The following is a 17,934-nucleotide window of genomic DNA, read 5'->3' as shown; positions in this document are numbered from 1 at the left end:
AGCATAGTGGTAGCTCAGACCAGCGACAGTGAGAATGCAAAGGTGATAGATTTGAAAGACATTTCAAGCATAGAATCAACAAGATGTGGCAATCTGTTGTATTCCAGAGATGAAATAAAGGAGTAGTCAGAATGACTCTGATATTTCTAAGTTGTATTTTTTGAGAGGTCTGTGAAGGTGATAAGGAGTTTAGCTGAACAGTTTAGTTTATTCAACAAATACTGAGCACCTACCACATGATAGGTATAGTGCTAGGTCCTTGGGATACAGCAGGAAATAAGATAAAATCTCTGTCCTCAATGAGGCTTTATTCTTTTTTTTTTCTTTTATTTTTTTAATAGAGATGGGGTCTTGCTATGTTTCCCAGGCTGGTCTTGAATTCCTGGCCTCAAGTGATCCTCCCATCTTGGCCTCCCAAAGTGTTGGGATTACAAGTGTGAGCCACTATGCCTGGCCAAGCTTTTATTCTAAAAGAAGAAGGCAGACAATGAACAAGCTAGAAAATAAATTGCATGTGTTGAGTTTGATGAGCCTATGACATATGGAGTTACCTAGAAGACCGTTAGATAGGCAGCCTAGAATCCAGAAAAAAAGCAAAGTCTCAAGATACAAATGAAAGGGCCGGGCACAGTGGCTCACGCCTGTAATCCCAGCACTTTGGGAAGCCGAGGCAGGCGGATCACGAGGTCAGGAGATCGAGACCATCCTGGCTAACACGGTGAAACCCCGTCTCTACTAAAAATACAAAAAATTAGCCAGGCATGCTGGCGGGCGCCTGTAGTCCCAGCTACTCAGGAAGCTGAGGCAGGAGAATGGTGGGAACCTGGGAGGCAGAGCTTGCAGTGAGCTGAGATCACGCCACTGCACTCCAGCTTGGGCAGCAGAGCGAGACTCCGTCTCAAAAAAAAAAAAAAAAACAAATGAAAGAAGATAGTGGACCTTTAGGGGGGAATGTATTTATTTATTTATTTATTTTATTTTTATTGAGACAAGGTGTCACTCTGTCACCCAGGCTGGAGTGCAATGGCATGATCATGGCTCATTGCAGCCTCAACTTCTCAGGTTCAAGCCATCCTCCCACCTCAGCCTCCTCAGTAGCTGTGACTACAGGCACGGGCCACCACACCTGGCTAACTTTTGTAGAGACAGGGTCTCCCTATGTTGCCCAGGCTGCTCTCAAACTCCTGGGCTCAAATGATCTTCTCACCTTGGCCTCCCAAAGTGTTGGGATTGATTACAGGCATGAGCCACCGTTCCCGGCCAAGGAAGTTGTTTTTTATTTAAAGGGTGGACAGAGGAAAATGAACCAGGACAGCATACATTCATTTGAGGAAGATCAAATGAAGAAGAGAGAAAACTATGGAAAAGATAGTGTTACAGAAGCCAAGAGGAGTTTCAAGAAAGAAGGAAGCAGATGAGGAGTATCAGATGCAACAGAAAGGTCAGGTAGAATTAGAGCAGAGGAGAGGCAGTATTAATTAGGATATAATTTCATTACTACTGATACATTAATAGCAAAGCAATGGACATCATGTGGTAACTTGTCTCTTTTTTATCTGTTTTAGCTACCATCGTCCATGATGCCAAAGGTTGAGAGAGGAACTCAACATGGCTGCTTTGCTGCTTCCTTCTCCAGAGTGACATATGGAGGGAACTTTAGCACTTCCCAGCACAGCCAGAATTGCATCCTCTGGGATCTTCTGAGGTGGACAGCACTTCTTTGAATGTAGCATTTCACTGGAACAGAGTCTCATGTGCTGCACCTGGGGCAAAACAACACTTTGTCAGTGCTTTTGAACCTTTCAATATTGTAGCTTACTTGAGGAGTTTTTCCCTCACTGGCCACCAAAGTTCTGGACCACTTGCAGGTTCCAGGTTTTACTGGCTGCACCACCCCTTCCCCTAGATGACTGCCTGTGCTGAGGCACAGTTTGCACCATTAGCCTTACCTGCTCTGCCCTGATTGTGAGACCCAAATGTGTAGGCTCTAAATCCCAGCCATCAAATCCAATTCCTGATGGGGAAAACCTCCTGGAGGCCCCCAACCTTCTGGTAAAAGAGTCCCTACCTCCAGGGGAAGCCTTACCACACTGGCATATCAGATGAAGCCATTGCACTGTACCTCTCATAACACAGCAATACAGTCTCTTGAGGGCACTCAAGCCTGAGAGGAAGCTCAGGATCTGACATGTTCTTCCTTTTCCTCACAAGTCATCATGATTTTTTATTTTAAAATAATCTGGAAGTAATGGGAAGTTATGTTTTTCGTGAACTCCAACCAGAATCCAAATTGGTTAGATGAAGCCAGGCGCAGTGGCTCATGCCTATAATCCCAGCACTTTGGGAAGCCGAGGTGGGTGAATCACCTGAGGTCAGGAATTCAAGACCAGCCTGGCCAACATAGCGAAACCCCATCTCTACTAAAAATACAAAAATTAGTCAGGTGTGGTGGCGCCTGGCTGAGGCATGAGAACCGCTTGAACCCAGGAGGTGGAGGTTGCAGTGAGCCAAGATCACCGCCCACTGCACTCCAGCCTGGGCAACAAAGTGAGACTCTGTCTTAAAAAAAAAGTTGGTTAGATGAGAAAGCACATATATTTTCTATATACAAAACAAGAAAGGCCTTTTGAGCCCCTGTGCTCAGGCCCACTCCCACACTGTAGAGTGTACTTTCATTTTCAATAAATCCTTTTATTCCTTCCTTGCAAAAAAAAAAAAAAAAAAGCCTTAGCCAGGTTCAGTGGCTCGCACCTGTAATCCCAACACTTTGGGAGACTGAGGCAGGTGGATCACCTGAGTTCAGGAGTTCAAGACCAGCCTGGCCAACACGGCAAAAACCCTGTCTCTACTAAAAAACACAAAAATTAGCCGGGCATGGTGGCTTGTGCCTGTAGTCCCAGCCACTGGGGAGGCTGAGGCAGGAGAATTGCTTGAACCTGGGAGGCAGAGGTTGCAGTGAGCCAAGCGCCACTGCACTCCAGCCTGGGTGACAGAGTGAGACTCCGTCTCAAAAAAAAAAAAAAAAAAAAAGCCTTAATATTAATGCTAACGTGGCAGAAAACTGAGTTGTGGGTTACATTTTATAGGCTATTGTAGTTTTATTTACCAAATGATATTCTCTAAATCACTTCGACCAATAAATGTATTCTCCTCCTTAAAGCAGAGTTGTATCAACTCTGTGGGAGCATTTATGAGCTGTCGGTCCCCACACTTCCAGCCAGAATCACAGTAAGGTCTGGCTGGATGTGGGTTGCTGCATAGGAAAGGGTCTCTGGAGAAGCAGAGGGCACGATCATGGCCCACTGCTCCCCTCTTGTTCTCAGCGCTCTTTGCCCTCTCCTGCTGCGTGCTTCCTCTTCACTCCAGTGCTGATCCTCCTGCTGACTCTCTCTGGCAGCTTCCACCTCACCCGCCCCTCTTCCACACTATAGCCAGTATGGTTGGTGCTGGGGCATTGACTCAGCCCCCCTACTTTATGCATTTGTAATAGATATTAATACGATTTCCTAAAACAGAAGGTTTTGTTGCTTTCTTTGAATTTGTATTGAAAACCATATGGTCTCACTGTTTCGCTTCAATTCTTATCCACACTATAAATGGAAGAAAAAAAACTAATAGTTTCTGTTTAATCTGATGAATGTGGCTTTTTTCCCTTCACTTTAATGTTCAAGAAGTTGTGGCTATTTCACATATTTCTTCTGATTTATTCTGTGGGTCCCTGTTATTTGTCCTGTATATAATCTTTCAGTATATTTTCATCCTTTCATATCCACATAAGACTTGCTGAAGAATCAGAATATCAGTTCAAAACAAAACCTAGGCCAGGCATGGTGGCTCTCGTTTGTAATTTCAGCACTTTGGGAGGCCAAGGTGGGAAGATCACGAGGTCAGGAGTTTGAGACCAGCCTGGCCAACATGGTAAAACCCCATCTCTACCAAAAATACAAAAATTAGCCAGGTGTGGTGGCAGGCACCTGTAATCCCAACTACTCAGGACGCTGAGGCAGGAGAGTCACTTGAACCCGGGAGGTGGAGGTTGCAGTGAGCCAAGATCACACAACTGCACTTCAGCCTAGTCAACAGAGCAAGACTCCATCTCAAAAAAACAAAAGAAAGAATGAATGCTGGATCCATATCTCCTTGAAGTTCTATTGTTATTGTTGTTGTTGGGTTTTTTTTTTTTTGAGATGGAGTTTTGCTCTCATTGCCCAGGCTGAAGTGCAATGGTGCGATCTTGGCTCACCACATCCTCTGCCTCCCAGGTTCAAGCGATTCTCCTGCCTCAGCCTCTCGAACAGCTGGGATTACAGGCATGTACCACCACGCCCGGCTAATTTTGTATTTTTAGTAGAGATGGGGTTTCTCCATGTTAGTCAGCCTGGTCTCAAACTCCCGACCTCAGGTGATCCACCCGGCCTCCCAAAGTGCTGGGATTACAGGCATGAGCCACCGTGCCCGGCCTTCCTTGAAGCATTTTGTTTGGTTTTGATTTGTTTTGTTTTTGGAGATAGGGTCTCACTCTGTCACCCATGCTGGAGTGCAGTGGCACAATCTTGGCTCAGAGCAACCTCTGCCTCCCAGGCTCAAGTGATCCTCCCACTTCATTCTTTTTTTTTTTTTTTTTTTTTTTTGAGACGGAGTCTCGCTCTGTCGCCCAGGCTGGAGTACAGTGGCCCGGTCTCAGCTCACTGCAAGCTCCGCCTCCCGGGTTCACGCCATTCTCCGGCCTCAGCCTCCCGAGTAGCTGGGACTACAGGCGCCCGCTACCTCGCCCGGCTAGTTTTTTGTATTTTTAGTAGAGACGGGGTTTCACCATGTTAGCCAGGATGGTCTCGATCTCCTGACCTTGTGATCCGCCCGTCTCGGCCTCCCAAAGTGCTGGGATTACAGGCTTGAGCCACCGCGCCCGGCCTCCTCCCACTTCATTCTAAGTAGCTGGGACTACAGGCACGTGCCACCACAGCCAGCTCATTTTTGTGTTGTTTTAGAGATGAGGTTTTGCAATGTTGCCCAGGCTGATCTTGAACACCTGGGCTCAAGGACTTTGCCCATTGTGGCCTCCCAAAGTTCTGAGGTTGAAAGTGTGAGTCATCGTGCCCAGCCTCCTTGAAGTTTACTAACACTTGGGATAACTGAGGGAAAAGAAGTGACAATTCCACTCAGTCTGTTAGAGGTCTGGATATAAGGTAGCCACACAATAACTCTAACTTAACTTCTTCTAACCATTCTATCTTATTGGTTTAGAGACTGTCTTCTGCCAGCATTTTTTGTGGCTTGAGATGATATTTTTGAACCCTTCTTTCACTACCTTTCTTACCTTTAACGTGCCAAGCTTGAAACAGGATTTGATTTCCTGAGCTACTTGTTCGCCTTCTGTGCATCACCAAGTAATCTGGTTCATCTTTCATCTCATTCATGTTCTTTTCAAGTGAAACAAGACATTTTGGGGGTCAAGTCTCTGGGTGTTTATTTTGTTTTTATGTATATAAAAATGGATTTTATGTTCCCTTTCCTTACCAACTGATATGGAAACTCAGAATCATAAAGAAATGAAAGCCTGGTGTATTGTACTTCAAGATGCCTCCCCGATGTATAGAATCTCCTTGTAAAATAAATAATTGCATTGTATATCATTTTTCCCATCAATATTAATTATTAAATGTTTTAGAATTTTTAAATACCAACTATACTATTCTGGTGTGAGGTATTTTCTTTTACATTACACTCTATCACAAAAGATTAAACCCAGCTTAAAAATGATATGTAGGCCAGGCATGGTGGCTCACACCTGTAATCCCAGCATTTTGGGAGGCCGAGGCGGGCGGATCACAAGGTCAGGAGATCGAGACCATCCTGGCTAACACAGTGAAACGCCATCTCTACTAAAAATACAAAAAAACTGGGCATGGTGGTAGGTACCTGTAGTCCCAGCTACTCGGGAGCCTGAGGCAGCAGAATGGCATGAACCCGGGAGGTGGAGTTTGCATTGAGCTGAGGTCGCACCACTGCACTCCTGCCTGGGTGACAGAGCAAGACTCTGCCTCAAAAAAAAAAAAAAAAAAAAAGGTAAGTTATTTCTAATGTCCCAAAATGAGAAATGGATGAGGAAGAGAAAAATAGTAGTGAGGACATTAAATGTAGACAGAGGTGAGGGTCATTCATGTTTATTTCTGTCAGTGCACAAATACGGAGAAAGAATAGGCTACAGACTAGAGCCGACTATGAACCCCGTATGTACCAGACACTTGATCCTATTTAGCCCACTGCAGCCTGTTTGGTAAGTGATAGTATACTCATTTCACCAATTAGGAAACTGAGATTAAATTGCTTCCCCAAGTTCAAAACAAATTATGTAATCTTCTAATATATTCAAGGACAAGCACTTGCATGCCCATCAACTGCCCCTATGAAAATTTACTCTAGGCCGGGTGCGGTGGCTCACACCTGTAATCCCAGCACTTTGGGAGGCCAAGAGGATCACCTGAGGTCGGGAGTTTGAGACCAGCCTGACCAACAGGCAGAAACCCCATCTCTACTAAAAATACAAAATTAGCCGGGCGTGGTGGCACATGCCTGTAATCCCAGCTACTTGGGAGGCTAAGGCAGGAGAATCACTTGAACCTGGGAGGCGGAGGTTGCAGTGCACCGAGAACCATTGCATTCCAGCCTGGGCAAAAAGAACAAAACTCCGTCTCAAAAAAAAAAAAAAAAAAAATTAACCACATATAACGACCCCCAAGATGACATCACAAAAGGACACTTAGTACTTTTTCTTTTTTTTTTTTTCCTCAGGACGGAGTCTTGCTCTGTCACCCAGGCTGGAGTGTGGTGGCATGATCTTGGCTCACTACAACCTCTGCCTCCCGGATTCAAGCGATTCTCCTACCTCAGCCTCCCGAGTAGCTGGGAATACAGGCATCTGCCACCACCCCCGGCTAATTTTTTGTATTTTTAGTAGAGATGGGGTTTCACCGTGTTGGCCAGGCTGGTCTCGAACTCCTGACCTCAGGTGATCCATCTGCCTCAGGCTCCCAAAGTGCTGGGACTACAGGCATCAGCCACCACACTGGACCCAGGACACTTAGTACTTCATGTTATCTTTTCCAGCAAGCAGCCCAGTTTCAGTCCAGGTGGCCTCAGCAATGACTCACTTCTACTTGTCCCTTAAGAGACTGGCCATGTTTAGTGCACTACCGTTGACCAAGAGTTAAACCATGAGTCAGAACTCCTTGTGTCCACCTGCTCCCGGACTGCCCTTCTACTAGCCCTCTAAAGAAGCCTCAAATTGCTATTGCCCTTTTGAGTTAAATTGTCTCAAGAAAGCTGTTTTGAAGATGAAGATTGCCCAGTGTTTGCCAAAATGATGAATGAATTTTGGGTCTCTGTGGATTTATATAACTATCCCCCAAGAAAAGGCAGGTCCAGCCTGGTGCAGTGGTGCACACTTGTAGTCCCAGCAGCTTGGAAAGTTGAGGTGGAAGGATCACTTGAGCCCAGGAGTTCAATACCAGCCTAGGCAACATAGACCCTATCTCTTGAAAAAAGAGGAGGGGCAAGTCCAATGGATACTGAATAGGCAGAGAATGAAATAGTAAGCATAAACAGATGACAATGTGCAACAAAGAAAATCCTAGCCCTGAAGCCAAAACACAGCCAGCACCACTGTTTCAATGTTCTATTCCATTTCAGCCCTAGGAGGCATGAAGGGAAAACCAGGAATGACCAGCAACCCAGACCTCTTGCTCCATCTGTCGTTTTGTGTGGATATTGTTAATTTCTTCCTGAAAGAATTTTGCCTCCTGTGTAGAACATAGACGTCATCTGACAGGAACAAATAGCTATAATGTTCCTTCATCTGGCACTGAGAACACACAGTCCTCAGTGAGGACTGTGGGAGGGGGAGCATTAAATAAATTATTTAGTGCTTACCTCCTTCCTACCCTCCCCCGCAACAAAGACACAATCTTCCTGTGACCCCAATTTCTCTTCAATCTATTACCCTCTTTCCTGCTTTTCCTATACTCCCTTCACAAAATCTATTCCAATGTTAAACAACCCAAGTTCCCAGGCCAGGCAGCTGAGCTAAATGACTGACAGAGGAAGAACTAGTGATGGAGATATAAACTGAACAGGCTTCTTGGCCTTGCTTCATAACCTCTGGTCTGTGCACGTTGTTTTCCCTATCTAAGGCCATATTCACTCAGCTCATTAAAATCTAAATGAAATCCAAACCAATATGGCTTTCCTGTGGTAACCAGGGATTTTTCAGTTAACTGCCACTTCCAAAGGCCTTCAGTTATTGCACTTGGCTGCTTTGCAACATTTGGTGCTTTGGGCAATGTCCTAGTCCTCAAAACTCTTCTTCCTTGGCTTCTGAGGCACCACTGTCTTCTGGTTCTCCTTCCCTGACTGACCTTTCTTTGTGCTGCTGGCTTCTTCCTTGAACACCATTTAAATGCTGGGTTTTCGGCCAGGTGTGGTGGCTCACGCCTGTAATCCCAGCACTTTGGGAGGCCGAGGCAGGTGGTTCACCTGAAGTCAGGAGTTTGAGACCAACCTGGCCAACATGGTGAAACCCCATCTCTACTAAAACTACAAAAAAATTAGCTAGGCATGGTGGCAATGTGCTTGTAGTGCCAGCTACTAGGGAGGCTGAGGCATGAGAATTGCTTGAACCCGGGAGGTGGAGGTTGTAGTGAGCTAAGATCACAACACTGCACTCCAGCCTGGGTGACAGTGAGACTCCATCCAAAAATAAATAAATAAAATAAAATAAATAAATGCTGTGTTTTACCGGGTGTGGTGGCTCATGCCTGTGATCCTAGCACTTTCAGAGGACAAGATTGGCAGATTGCTTGAGGCCAGGAGTTCAAGACCAGCCTGGGCAGTATAGTGAGACTCCATCTCTATCAAAAATTTAAAAAACTAGCCAAGCACAGTGGTGCATGCTTCTAGTTCCAGTTACTCAGAAGAGGCTGAGGTGAGAGAATCATTTCAGCCCGGGTGGCCCAGGCTGCAGTGAGTCCTGATCATGCCACTGCATTCCAACCTCAACAACAGAGCGATATCTCAAAATAAAATAAATGCTGGGTTTCATGTCCTCCCATCACTCTCCTCATTCTTCCAAGATGACTTTAGCCACCACCCTAATTCTGACAACTTCTACATCTTTTATCACCAACTCACATTTCTTACAGGAACCCCAACCCCATATATCTAATTGCTCTTTGGACTTATATACAACCAGATGTTACTCAGGTAACTCATATATACTCCAATGTGGACGTTACTCCTCCCCCACTGCCCGTGTTTCCACTTATCAAGGCTAGAGACCATAGTATGTTCAGTCTCCTAAGCCTAGCATCTTCAAGTTCCTCTCTTACCTTGCAATTCCAGTGGGATGAGAAACCCTACGTCAGAAATGTCTTTATTTATTTATTTTTTTTTTTGAGATAGGTTACTGCTCTGTTGCCCAGGCTGGAGTGCAGTGGCATGATCACAACTCACTGCAGCCTCAATCTCCTTGGCTCAGGTGATCCTCACACCTCATAAGTAGCTGGGATTACAGGCATGCGCCACCACACTCAGCTAACTGTTTAAAAAATTTTTTGTAGGCCAGGTGCGGTGGCTCATGCCTGTAATCCAGCACTTTGGAAGGTCAAGGTGGGCGGATCACGCGGTCAGGAGTTCGAGACCAGTCTGGCCAATATGGTGAAACCCCGTCTCTACTGAAAATACAAAAATTAGCGGGGCATGGTGACACTCACCTGCAGTCCCAGCTACTCGGGAGGCTGAGGCAGGAGAATTGCTTGAACCCAGGAGGCAGAGAATGCAGTGAGCTGAGATGGCGCCACTGCACTCTAGCCTGGCTGACAGAGCAGACTCCATCTCAAAAAAAAAAAAAAAAGTTGTAGAGATGGGGTCTCTCTCCATGTTGCCCAGGCTGATCCTGAACTCCTTGGCCTCAAGCGATTCTCCCTCCTCAGCCCCGCAAAATGCTGAGATTACAGGCGTGAGACACCACGGCTGGCCAGAAATATCTTGATTCTTATATCTCTTCTCACCTTGTTTACCATCTGAGTTCAAAGGCAACATAATTTAATGGGACTTTATGACATCCTCCCCACCAGTCTCTCCCATCTATCCTCCTATTTTGCCACTAGAGTTACCTCTCTAAAATACAAACATGGGCTGGGTGTAATCCCAGCACTTTGGTAGGCCGAGGCGGGTGGATCACTTAAGATCAGGAGCTCAAGACCAGCCTGGCCAACATGGTGAAATCCTGTCTCTAATAAAAATACAAAAATTAGGTAGGCATGGTGGCTGGTGCCTGTAATCCCAGCTACTTGGGAGGCTGAAGCAGGAGAAACACTTGAACCGGGAGGCAGAGGTTGCAGTGAGCTGAGACTGCACCATAGCACTCCAGCCTGGGCAAAAAGAGCAAAACTCAGTGTCAAAAAATAAAAAATAAAATAAATATTTAAAAATTTAAAAAAAATAAAATGCAGGCCAGGCACGGTGGCTCATGCCTGTAATCCTAGCACTTTGGGAGGCTGAGGCGGGTGGATCACTTGAGGTCAGGAGTTCGAGACCAGCCTGGCAAACATGGTGAAACCCTGGTCATGGTGCCATGCGCCTATAGTCCCAGCTACTTGTGAGGCTGAGGCACAAGAATCATTTAAACCTGGAAGGCAGAGGTTGCAGTGAGCTGAGATTGCGGCACTGCATTCCAGCTTGGGTGACAAAGTAAGACTCTGTCTCAAAAATAAAAATAAATAAATTAAATAAAATAAAATGCAAACCTGGTCAGAGCAAACTTTTACTTCGAAATTTATTGGCCCCCCAGTTACCTGCAGGATGAACTTTATTTATTTAGTTAGTTGGTTAGTTTTGTTTATTTTGAGATGGAGTCTCACTGTGTCACCCAGGCTAGAGTGCAGTGGTGCCATCTTGGCTCACTGCAACCTCCGCCTCCCAGGTTCAGGCAATACTTCTGCCTAAGACTCCCAAGTAGCTGGGACTACAGGCTCACACCACCACACCTGGCTTTTTTTTTTTTTTTTTTTGAGACGAAATCTCACTCTGTCACCCAGGCTAGAGTACAGTGGCGCAATCTCGGCTCACAGCAACCTCTGCCTCCCGGGTTCAAGCAATTCTCCTGCCTCAGCCTCCCGAGTAGCTGGGACTACAGGCTTGCGCCACCACGCCCGGCTAATTTTTGTATTTTTTTAGTAGAGACAGGGTTTCACCATATTGGCCAGGCTGGTCTCGAACTCCTGACCTCGTGATCTGCCTGCCTCGGCCTCCCAAAGTTCTGGGATTACAGGCATGAGCCACCACACCCAGTCACACCCGGCTAATTTTTTTATATTTTTAGTAGAGACGAGGTTTCACCATATTGGCCAGGCTGGTCTCAAAGTCCTGACCTTGTGATCTGCCCGCCTGGGCCTCTGAAAGTGCAGGGATTACAGGCATGAGCCACCGTGCCCAGCCTTTTTTTTTCTTTCTTTCTTTCTTTTTTTCTTTTTTTGGTGTGTGTGACAGAATTTTGCTCATCGCCCAGGCTGGAGTGCAGTGGTGCAGTCTCGGCTCACTGCAACCTCTGCCGCCAGGATCAAACAATTCTCTTGCCTCAGCCTCTCAAGTACCTGGGATTATGGATGCCCACCACCACACCCAGCTAATTTTTGTAATTTTAGTAGAGACAGGGTTTCACCATGTTGGTCAGGCTGGTCTCAAACTCCTGACCTCAGGTGATTCGCCTGCCTTGGCCTCCCAAAGTGCTGGGATGACAGGTGTGAGGCACCGCGCTGGGCCTCCAGGATAAATTTTAAACTCCTTGGCTTGGGCTACAAGATATTTTGTAATTCATCTCTTGCCTATTTCCCAAACTCATGGAAAGTCCAACAGTTCTACCTTTACATTCCTCACTGAGCTGACCTCTTACTCTTCCGGGAGACCACAGGCCTTCCTTTGCACCTGCTAGTTCCTCAGCATGAAATACTGTCATCATCCACGCTCCACCCCTTTACTAATCCCATAAGTTTTATCTATTTTATTTATTTATGTATTTTGTTTTTGTTTGTTTGTTTTGAGATAGAATATTGCTCTGTCGCCCAGGCAGGAGTGCAGTGGTGAGATCTCAGCTCACTATAAACTCCGCTTCCTGGGTTAATGCGATTCTCCTGCCTCAACCTCCCGAGTAGCTGGGATTACAGGTGCGTACCACTACACCTGGCTATTTTGTATTTGTAGTAGAGACAGGGTTTCACCATGTTGGCCAGGCTGGTCACGAGTCTTGGCCTCACGTGATCCACCCGCCTCGGCCTCCCAAAGTGCTGGGAGTATAGGCGTGAGCCACCACACCCATTCGAATCCCATAAATTTTAGCTCCCCAGTGAAACTTTCTCTGCCTTTAACAAATTATTCAGTGTCTCTGTCCTTTGTTTCAGAATACTTTATCCATGTCAGTTTTCATCAAGTACTGGTATAATTTCCTGTCATGTGTATTTCTCCCACTGTGAGTTTGCAAGGACAGAAACAGTGTTTCATTTCAGAATCTCCAGTGTCTTAACACCGCACATAGCAAGTAATAAGTAATATTCATTAAGTAAATGTTGAATAAATGATTAAAATTGAATTCTGATAATGTGGCCAAAGAAGTAGAATTATTAGTCTTCTTTCCTCTAAAACTACTGCTTCTTGGGCGGGCGCGTGGCTCACATCTGTAATCCCAGCACTTTGGGAGGCCAAGGCAGGTGGATCACTTGAGGAAATGAGTTCCAGAGTTCCAGACCAGACTGGCCAACATGGTGAAACTTCGTCTCTACTAAAAATACAAAATTAGCCGGACGTGGTGGCACATGCCTGTAATCCCAGCTACTCGGGAGGCGGAGGCAGGAGAATCGCATTAACTCAGGAAGCGGCGTTTATAGAGAGCTGAGATCTCACCGCTGCACTCCAGCCTAAGCGACAGAGTGAGACTCCAACTGAAAAAAAAAAAAAAATTTGACCGGCATGGTGGTGGGCACCTGTAACCCCAGCTACTTGGGGGCTGAGGCAGGAGAATAGCTTGAACCTGAGAGGTGGAGGTTGCAGTGAGCCGAGATCATGCCATTGCACGCCAGCCTTGGCAACAAGAGCGAAACTCTGTCTCAAAAAAATAAATAAAAATAAATAAAATAAAACAATAATCTAACTGGGCGCGGTAGCCCACGCCTGTAATTCCAGCACTTTAGGAGGCCAAGGCGGGCAGATTGCTTGAGCTCCAGAGTTCGAGATCAGCCTGGCCAACATGGTGAAACCCTGTCTCTACTAAAAACACAAAAATTGGGCCGGGCGCGGTGGCTCAAGCCTGTAATCCCAGCACTTTGGGAGGCCGAGGTGGGTGGATCACAAGGTCAGCAGATCGAGACCATCCTGGCTAACATGGTGAAACCCCGTCTCTACTAAAAAATACAAAAAAATAGCTGGGCGAGGTGGCGGGCGCCTGTAGTCCCAGCTACTCGGGAGGCTGAGGCAGGAGAATGGCGTAAACCCGGGAGGCGGAGCTTGCAGTGAGCTGAGATCCGGCCAATGCACTCCAGCCCGGGCGACAGAGCGAGACTCCGTCTCAAAAAAAACCACACACACACACACACAAAAATTAGCCCGTTGTAGTGGTGGGCACCTGTAATCCCAGCTACTTGGGAGGCTGAGACAGGAGAATCACTTGAACCTGGGAAGCAGAGGTTGCAGTAAGCTAAGATTGCACCACTGCACTCCAGCCTGGGCGACAAAGCTAGACTCCATCTCAAAAATAATAATAATAGCTGCGTGCGGTGGCTCACGCCTGTAATCCCAGCACTTTGAGAGGCAGAGGCGGGCGGATCACTTGAGGTCGGAAGTTTGAGACCAGCCTGACCAACATGGAGAAACCCCATCTCTACTAAAAATACAAAATTAGCCAGGCATGGTGGTGCATGCCTGTAATCCCAGCTACTCAGGAGGCTAAGGCAGGAGAATCGCTTGAACCCAGGAGGTGGAGGGTGTAGTAAGCCGAGATCGAACCATTGCATTCTAGCCTGGGCAACAAGATGGAAACTCCATCTCAAAAAACAATAATAATAATCCCACTTCATGTTTACATTAATAATATATTTTAGGCCGGGCGCGGTGGCTCAAGCCTGTAATCCCAGCACTTTGGGAGGCCGAGACGGGCGGATCATGAGGTTAGGAGATCGAGACCATCCTGGCTAGCACGGTGAAACCCCGTCTCTACTAAAAAAATACAAAAAACTAGCCGGGCGAGGTGGCGGGCGCCTGTAGTCCCGGCTACTCGGGAGGCTGAGGCAGGAGAATGGCGTGAACCCGGGAGGCGGAGCTTGCAGTGAGCTGAGATCTGGCCACTGCACTCCAGCCTGGGCGACAGAGCGAGACTCCGTCTCAAAAAATATATATATATATATTTTTTTTTTAATTTTTTTTAACCAATTTCTCTAGGAACTTGAATTAATATATAAATTTTTTTTTCTTCCAAGACGGAGTGTTGCTCTGTTGCCCAGAACTGGAGTGCAATGGTGCGATCTTGGCTCACTGCAACCTCCACCTCCCAGGTTCAAGCAATTCTCCTGCCTCAGCCTCCCAAGTAGCTGGGATTAAAGCCGTGCCCCATCATGCCCAGCTAATTTTTGTACTTTTAGTAGAGACGGAGTGTCACCATGTTGGCCAGGCTGGTTTCGATTACAGGCATGAGCCATCACGCCCACCAGCAATGTATTTTTATGGAAAAAAAAAGTTTTCCAAAAATAATTAGTGAGAACAGTGGTACTGTTTTACATTTTTTACAAATCTCTTGAATGTTTGGTTTAATAGAATCCAGTTCAATTCTCATATCTGCACCTACATTCAATCTGTTATTATGTGTTGTTTTGTTTGAGTATATAGTTAGAATATATGACTTTGGTTTAAGCCAGGTGTAGTGGCTCACACCAGTAGTCCCAGCTCCTTGGGAGACTGAAACAGGAGGATTGCTTGAGACCAGGGCTTTAAGGGTGCAGTGTACTATAATTGCTGCAGTGCAGTCTAACCTGGGTGACAAAATGAGACCCTGTCTCTAAAAAAAAAAATTGTAATAGGCCAGGCACGGTGGCTCACGCCTGTAATCCCAGCACTTTGGGAGGCCAAGAGGGGTAGATCACCTGAGTTTGGGAGTTTGAGACCAGCCTGACCAACATGGAGAAACCCCATCTCTACTGAATATACAAAATTAGCCGGGCATGGTGGCACGTGCCTGTAATCCCAGCTACTCGGGAGGCTGAGGCAGGAGAATCACTTGAACCCGAGAGGCGGAGGTTGTGGTGAGCCGAGATCACACCATTGCACTCCAGCCTGGGCAACAAGAGCAAAACTCCGTCTCAAAAAAAAAAAAAAAAATTTAATAAAAAGACTTTTGTTTCAGTCTCACATGGATATGTAGTTGGAAAAGATGTCAGCCATTCTTTCAAGTTAAATGTTATTCTGTGAAAAATGTGGCTCTTTCAGCTTATAACTCACATTAGTTCCTAGAGAAATCCCCCGTACTGTATGCAGTGTTCTATGTGTGCTTCTCACTTTATCATGCAGACTATTAAAGAGGCAGATATTTAAACGTTGACAGTTAGTAAAACTAATGATTTGTATTTCCCCATCAAGAATATTCTTAGCCGGGCGCGGTGGCTCACTCCTGTAATCCCAGCACTTTGGCAGGCTGAGGCAGGCGGATCACAAGGTCAGGAGATGGAGACCATCCTGGCTAACATAGTGAAACCCCGTCTCTACTAAAAATACAAAAAAAATTAGCCAGGCTTGGTGGCGGGCGCCTGTAGTCCCAGCTACTTGGTAGGCTGAGGCGGGAGAATGGTGTGAACCCGGGAGGCAGAGCTTGCAATGAGCCAAGATGGCGCCACTGCACTCCAGCCTGGGCGACAGAGCAAGACTCCGTCTCAAAAAAAAAAAAAAAAAAATCTTAACTTTTTCACTGATATTGTGATTTTTGTTAACTGATTTTGAGATTTTGTGATGATACCTACCAGTACACATTGGTGACAGGCCCTTGAATTGTGCTAGGGCACAAGCAGTTTTACCCACTGTTGTTTTTTAAAATTAATTAATTCGTTTATTTTTAAAATGGGGCCTCACTATGTTGCCCAAGCTGTTGAAATCTGGAGCTCAAGCAATCCTCCCACCTCACCCTCCTGAATAGCTAGGATTGCAGGCCCATGCCACCATGCCTGCCACCATGCCTGCCACCACTGTTTTTTACATCATTTTTTATCAACTAAGCAAAAAAGGTAAATAAAGTCTAAGTATTATTATCAAATAGTTCTGACCTTATGAACCTCCCAAAAGGTCTCAGGAACCCTGTGGTCTGCTGATCACACTTTAAGAACCACTGCTCTGGGCCTGCTTCACATCTTAAAATCTGGATAATTATACCAATGTCTTAGAATTGCTGTAATAGTAAGTAATTTGCGTAATAAAGCATTCAGAACAAAATCTAATGTGTAGGAGGAACACCATAAACGTTACTACTCAAGATAGCCCAGCTGTGATAGCTCTGTCCGTCTAGCCAACGTTTTTTCACCTTACACCATACTAAAAATTCCATCATATTTGCAACATTTCACATGTATATATATCGTAAGCATTCTTTACTTGCCTACTTCATATTGGGAGTGTTTTGTCTGTGTGGTAAAATATACGTACAAATTGCCATTTTAACTAGTTTAAAATGTATAGGGGGCCAGGCGCGGTGGCTCAAGCCGGTAACCCCAGCACTATGGGAGGCCGAGGCGCATCACTTCAGGTCAGGAGTTTGAGAGCAGTCTGGCCAACATGGTGAAACCCCGTCTCTGCTAAAAATACAAAAATTAACCTAGCACGGTGGCAGGCACCTGTACTCCCAGCTACTCGGGAGGCTGAGTCAGGAGAATCGCTTGAATCCAGGAGGCGGAGGTTGCAGTGAGCCGAGATGGCCCCACTGCACTCCAGCCTGGGTGACAGAGCAAAACTCCATCTCAAAAAAAAAAAAAAAAAAAAGTATAGAGCAGTGCTTTTAAGCACATTCCTTCACACTGTTGTGCAAAGGAGTTTATTTTTTAGTTTTATTTATTTTTATCCGCGCCAGGCCTGGTGTTTTTTATTTTTATCTGATTCGTCTAGAGGCACTTTCATCCTATTTACCCTCACATTTATCAAATGATTTCTTTCACTGGTCAGAGGGTAGATTCAATTCCTTTTGATACTTCGTATTTCTCTGGATGTTTTTCAATTCTGCATTCTTATTATTCCCCAACGTTTTACTTATTTATTTATTTGGAGACAGAGTCTCGCTCTGTCGACCAGGATGGAAAGCCCTGGCGCGATCTCGGTTCACTGCAACCACGGCCTCCCAGGTTCAAACGATTCTCATGCCTCAGCCTCCCGAGTAGCTGGGACTGGAATTTGGCGGCACCACGCCCGGCTTCTGTTTTGTATTTTTTGTAAAGACTGGATTTCGCCACGCTGCTCAGGCTGGTCTCGAACTTCTGGCCTCAAACGATCCGCCCCTCACGGCCTTCAGAAGTGCTGTAATCACAGGCGTGAGCCACCGCGTTCGGCTCTTCCAAAAATTTTTTGGCCAGTTTATCTACGGGCATATCCTACAGACTGGGTCCAATGATTGCACAGAAGTAAACGTCCTCTGTAGCTACATACCTACAAACCTATTTCTGTAACGTACATTCCCCAGCAAGGTCCCAAGGTCCCGCGCGAAGGCTCCACTACCGCGAGAGCATTCCGAGCCAGGAAGGTGTGGGACTCAATCTACAGTAGATTCCCAGCAGCCTCCGCGAGTTTCTGATTCTCTAACTGCGCATGCTCTTGCGCACGCGCACTATACATTCCATGACTTCCGGGCACTTCGTAAGGTTTAAA

General features: G+C 46.0%; 1 protein-coding gene and 2 long non-coding RNA genes across 52 annotated transcripts in view; 2 read left to right on the top strand and 1 right to left on the bottom strand.

The window, feature by feature from the left end:
- The window catches only part of PHACTR4 (phosphatase and actin regulator 4), a 145,288-nt gene extending 142,424 nt beyond the window's left edge, over positions 1-2,864 (top strand). For all 50 annotated transcript variants that reach the window (XM_015132961.2, XM_077965770.1, XM_077965774.1 and 47 more), the window contains one exon: positions 1,566-2,864. In XM_015132961.2, coding sequence (XP_014988447.1) covers positions 1,566-1,581 — 16 coding nt within the window. In that variant the 3' untranslated portion in view covers positions 1,582-2,864. The remainder of the gene's footprint in view (positions 1-1,565) is intronic.
- Positions 1,535-17,825, bottom strand: LOC106997277 (uncharacterized). Its single transcript, XR_001443419.3, has 2 exons — positions 17,716-17,825; positions 1,535-1,763 (listed from the first exon to the last, which is right to left on the bottom strand). It is a non-coding gene; the product is annotated as an uncharacterized LOC106997277 (long non-coding RNA).
- On the top strand, positions 2,982-5,684 carry LOC144334731 (uncharacterized). The gene is made up of 3 exons (XR_013404894.1): positions 2,982-3,830; positions 4,403-4,542; positions 4,671-5,684. It is a non-coding gene; the product is annotated as an uncharacterized LOC144334731 (long non-coding RNA).
- Positions 17,826-17,934: the final 109 nt, after the last annotated feature.

The sequence above is a fragment of the Macaca mulatta genome, chromosome 1 (assembly GCF_049350105.2).
Source record: "Macaca mulatta isolate MMU2019108-1 chromosome 1, T2T-MMU8v2.0, whole genome shotgun sequence".
NCBI classification, from domain to species: domain Eukaryota; kingdom Metazoa; phylum Chordata; class Mammalia; order Primates; family Cercopithecidae; genus Macaca; species Macaca mulatta.
The sequence above is the reverse complement of the archived record's forward strand: the minus strand, read 5'-3'. Positions and strand labels throughout refer to the sequence as shown.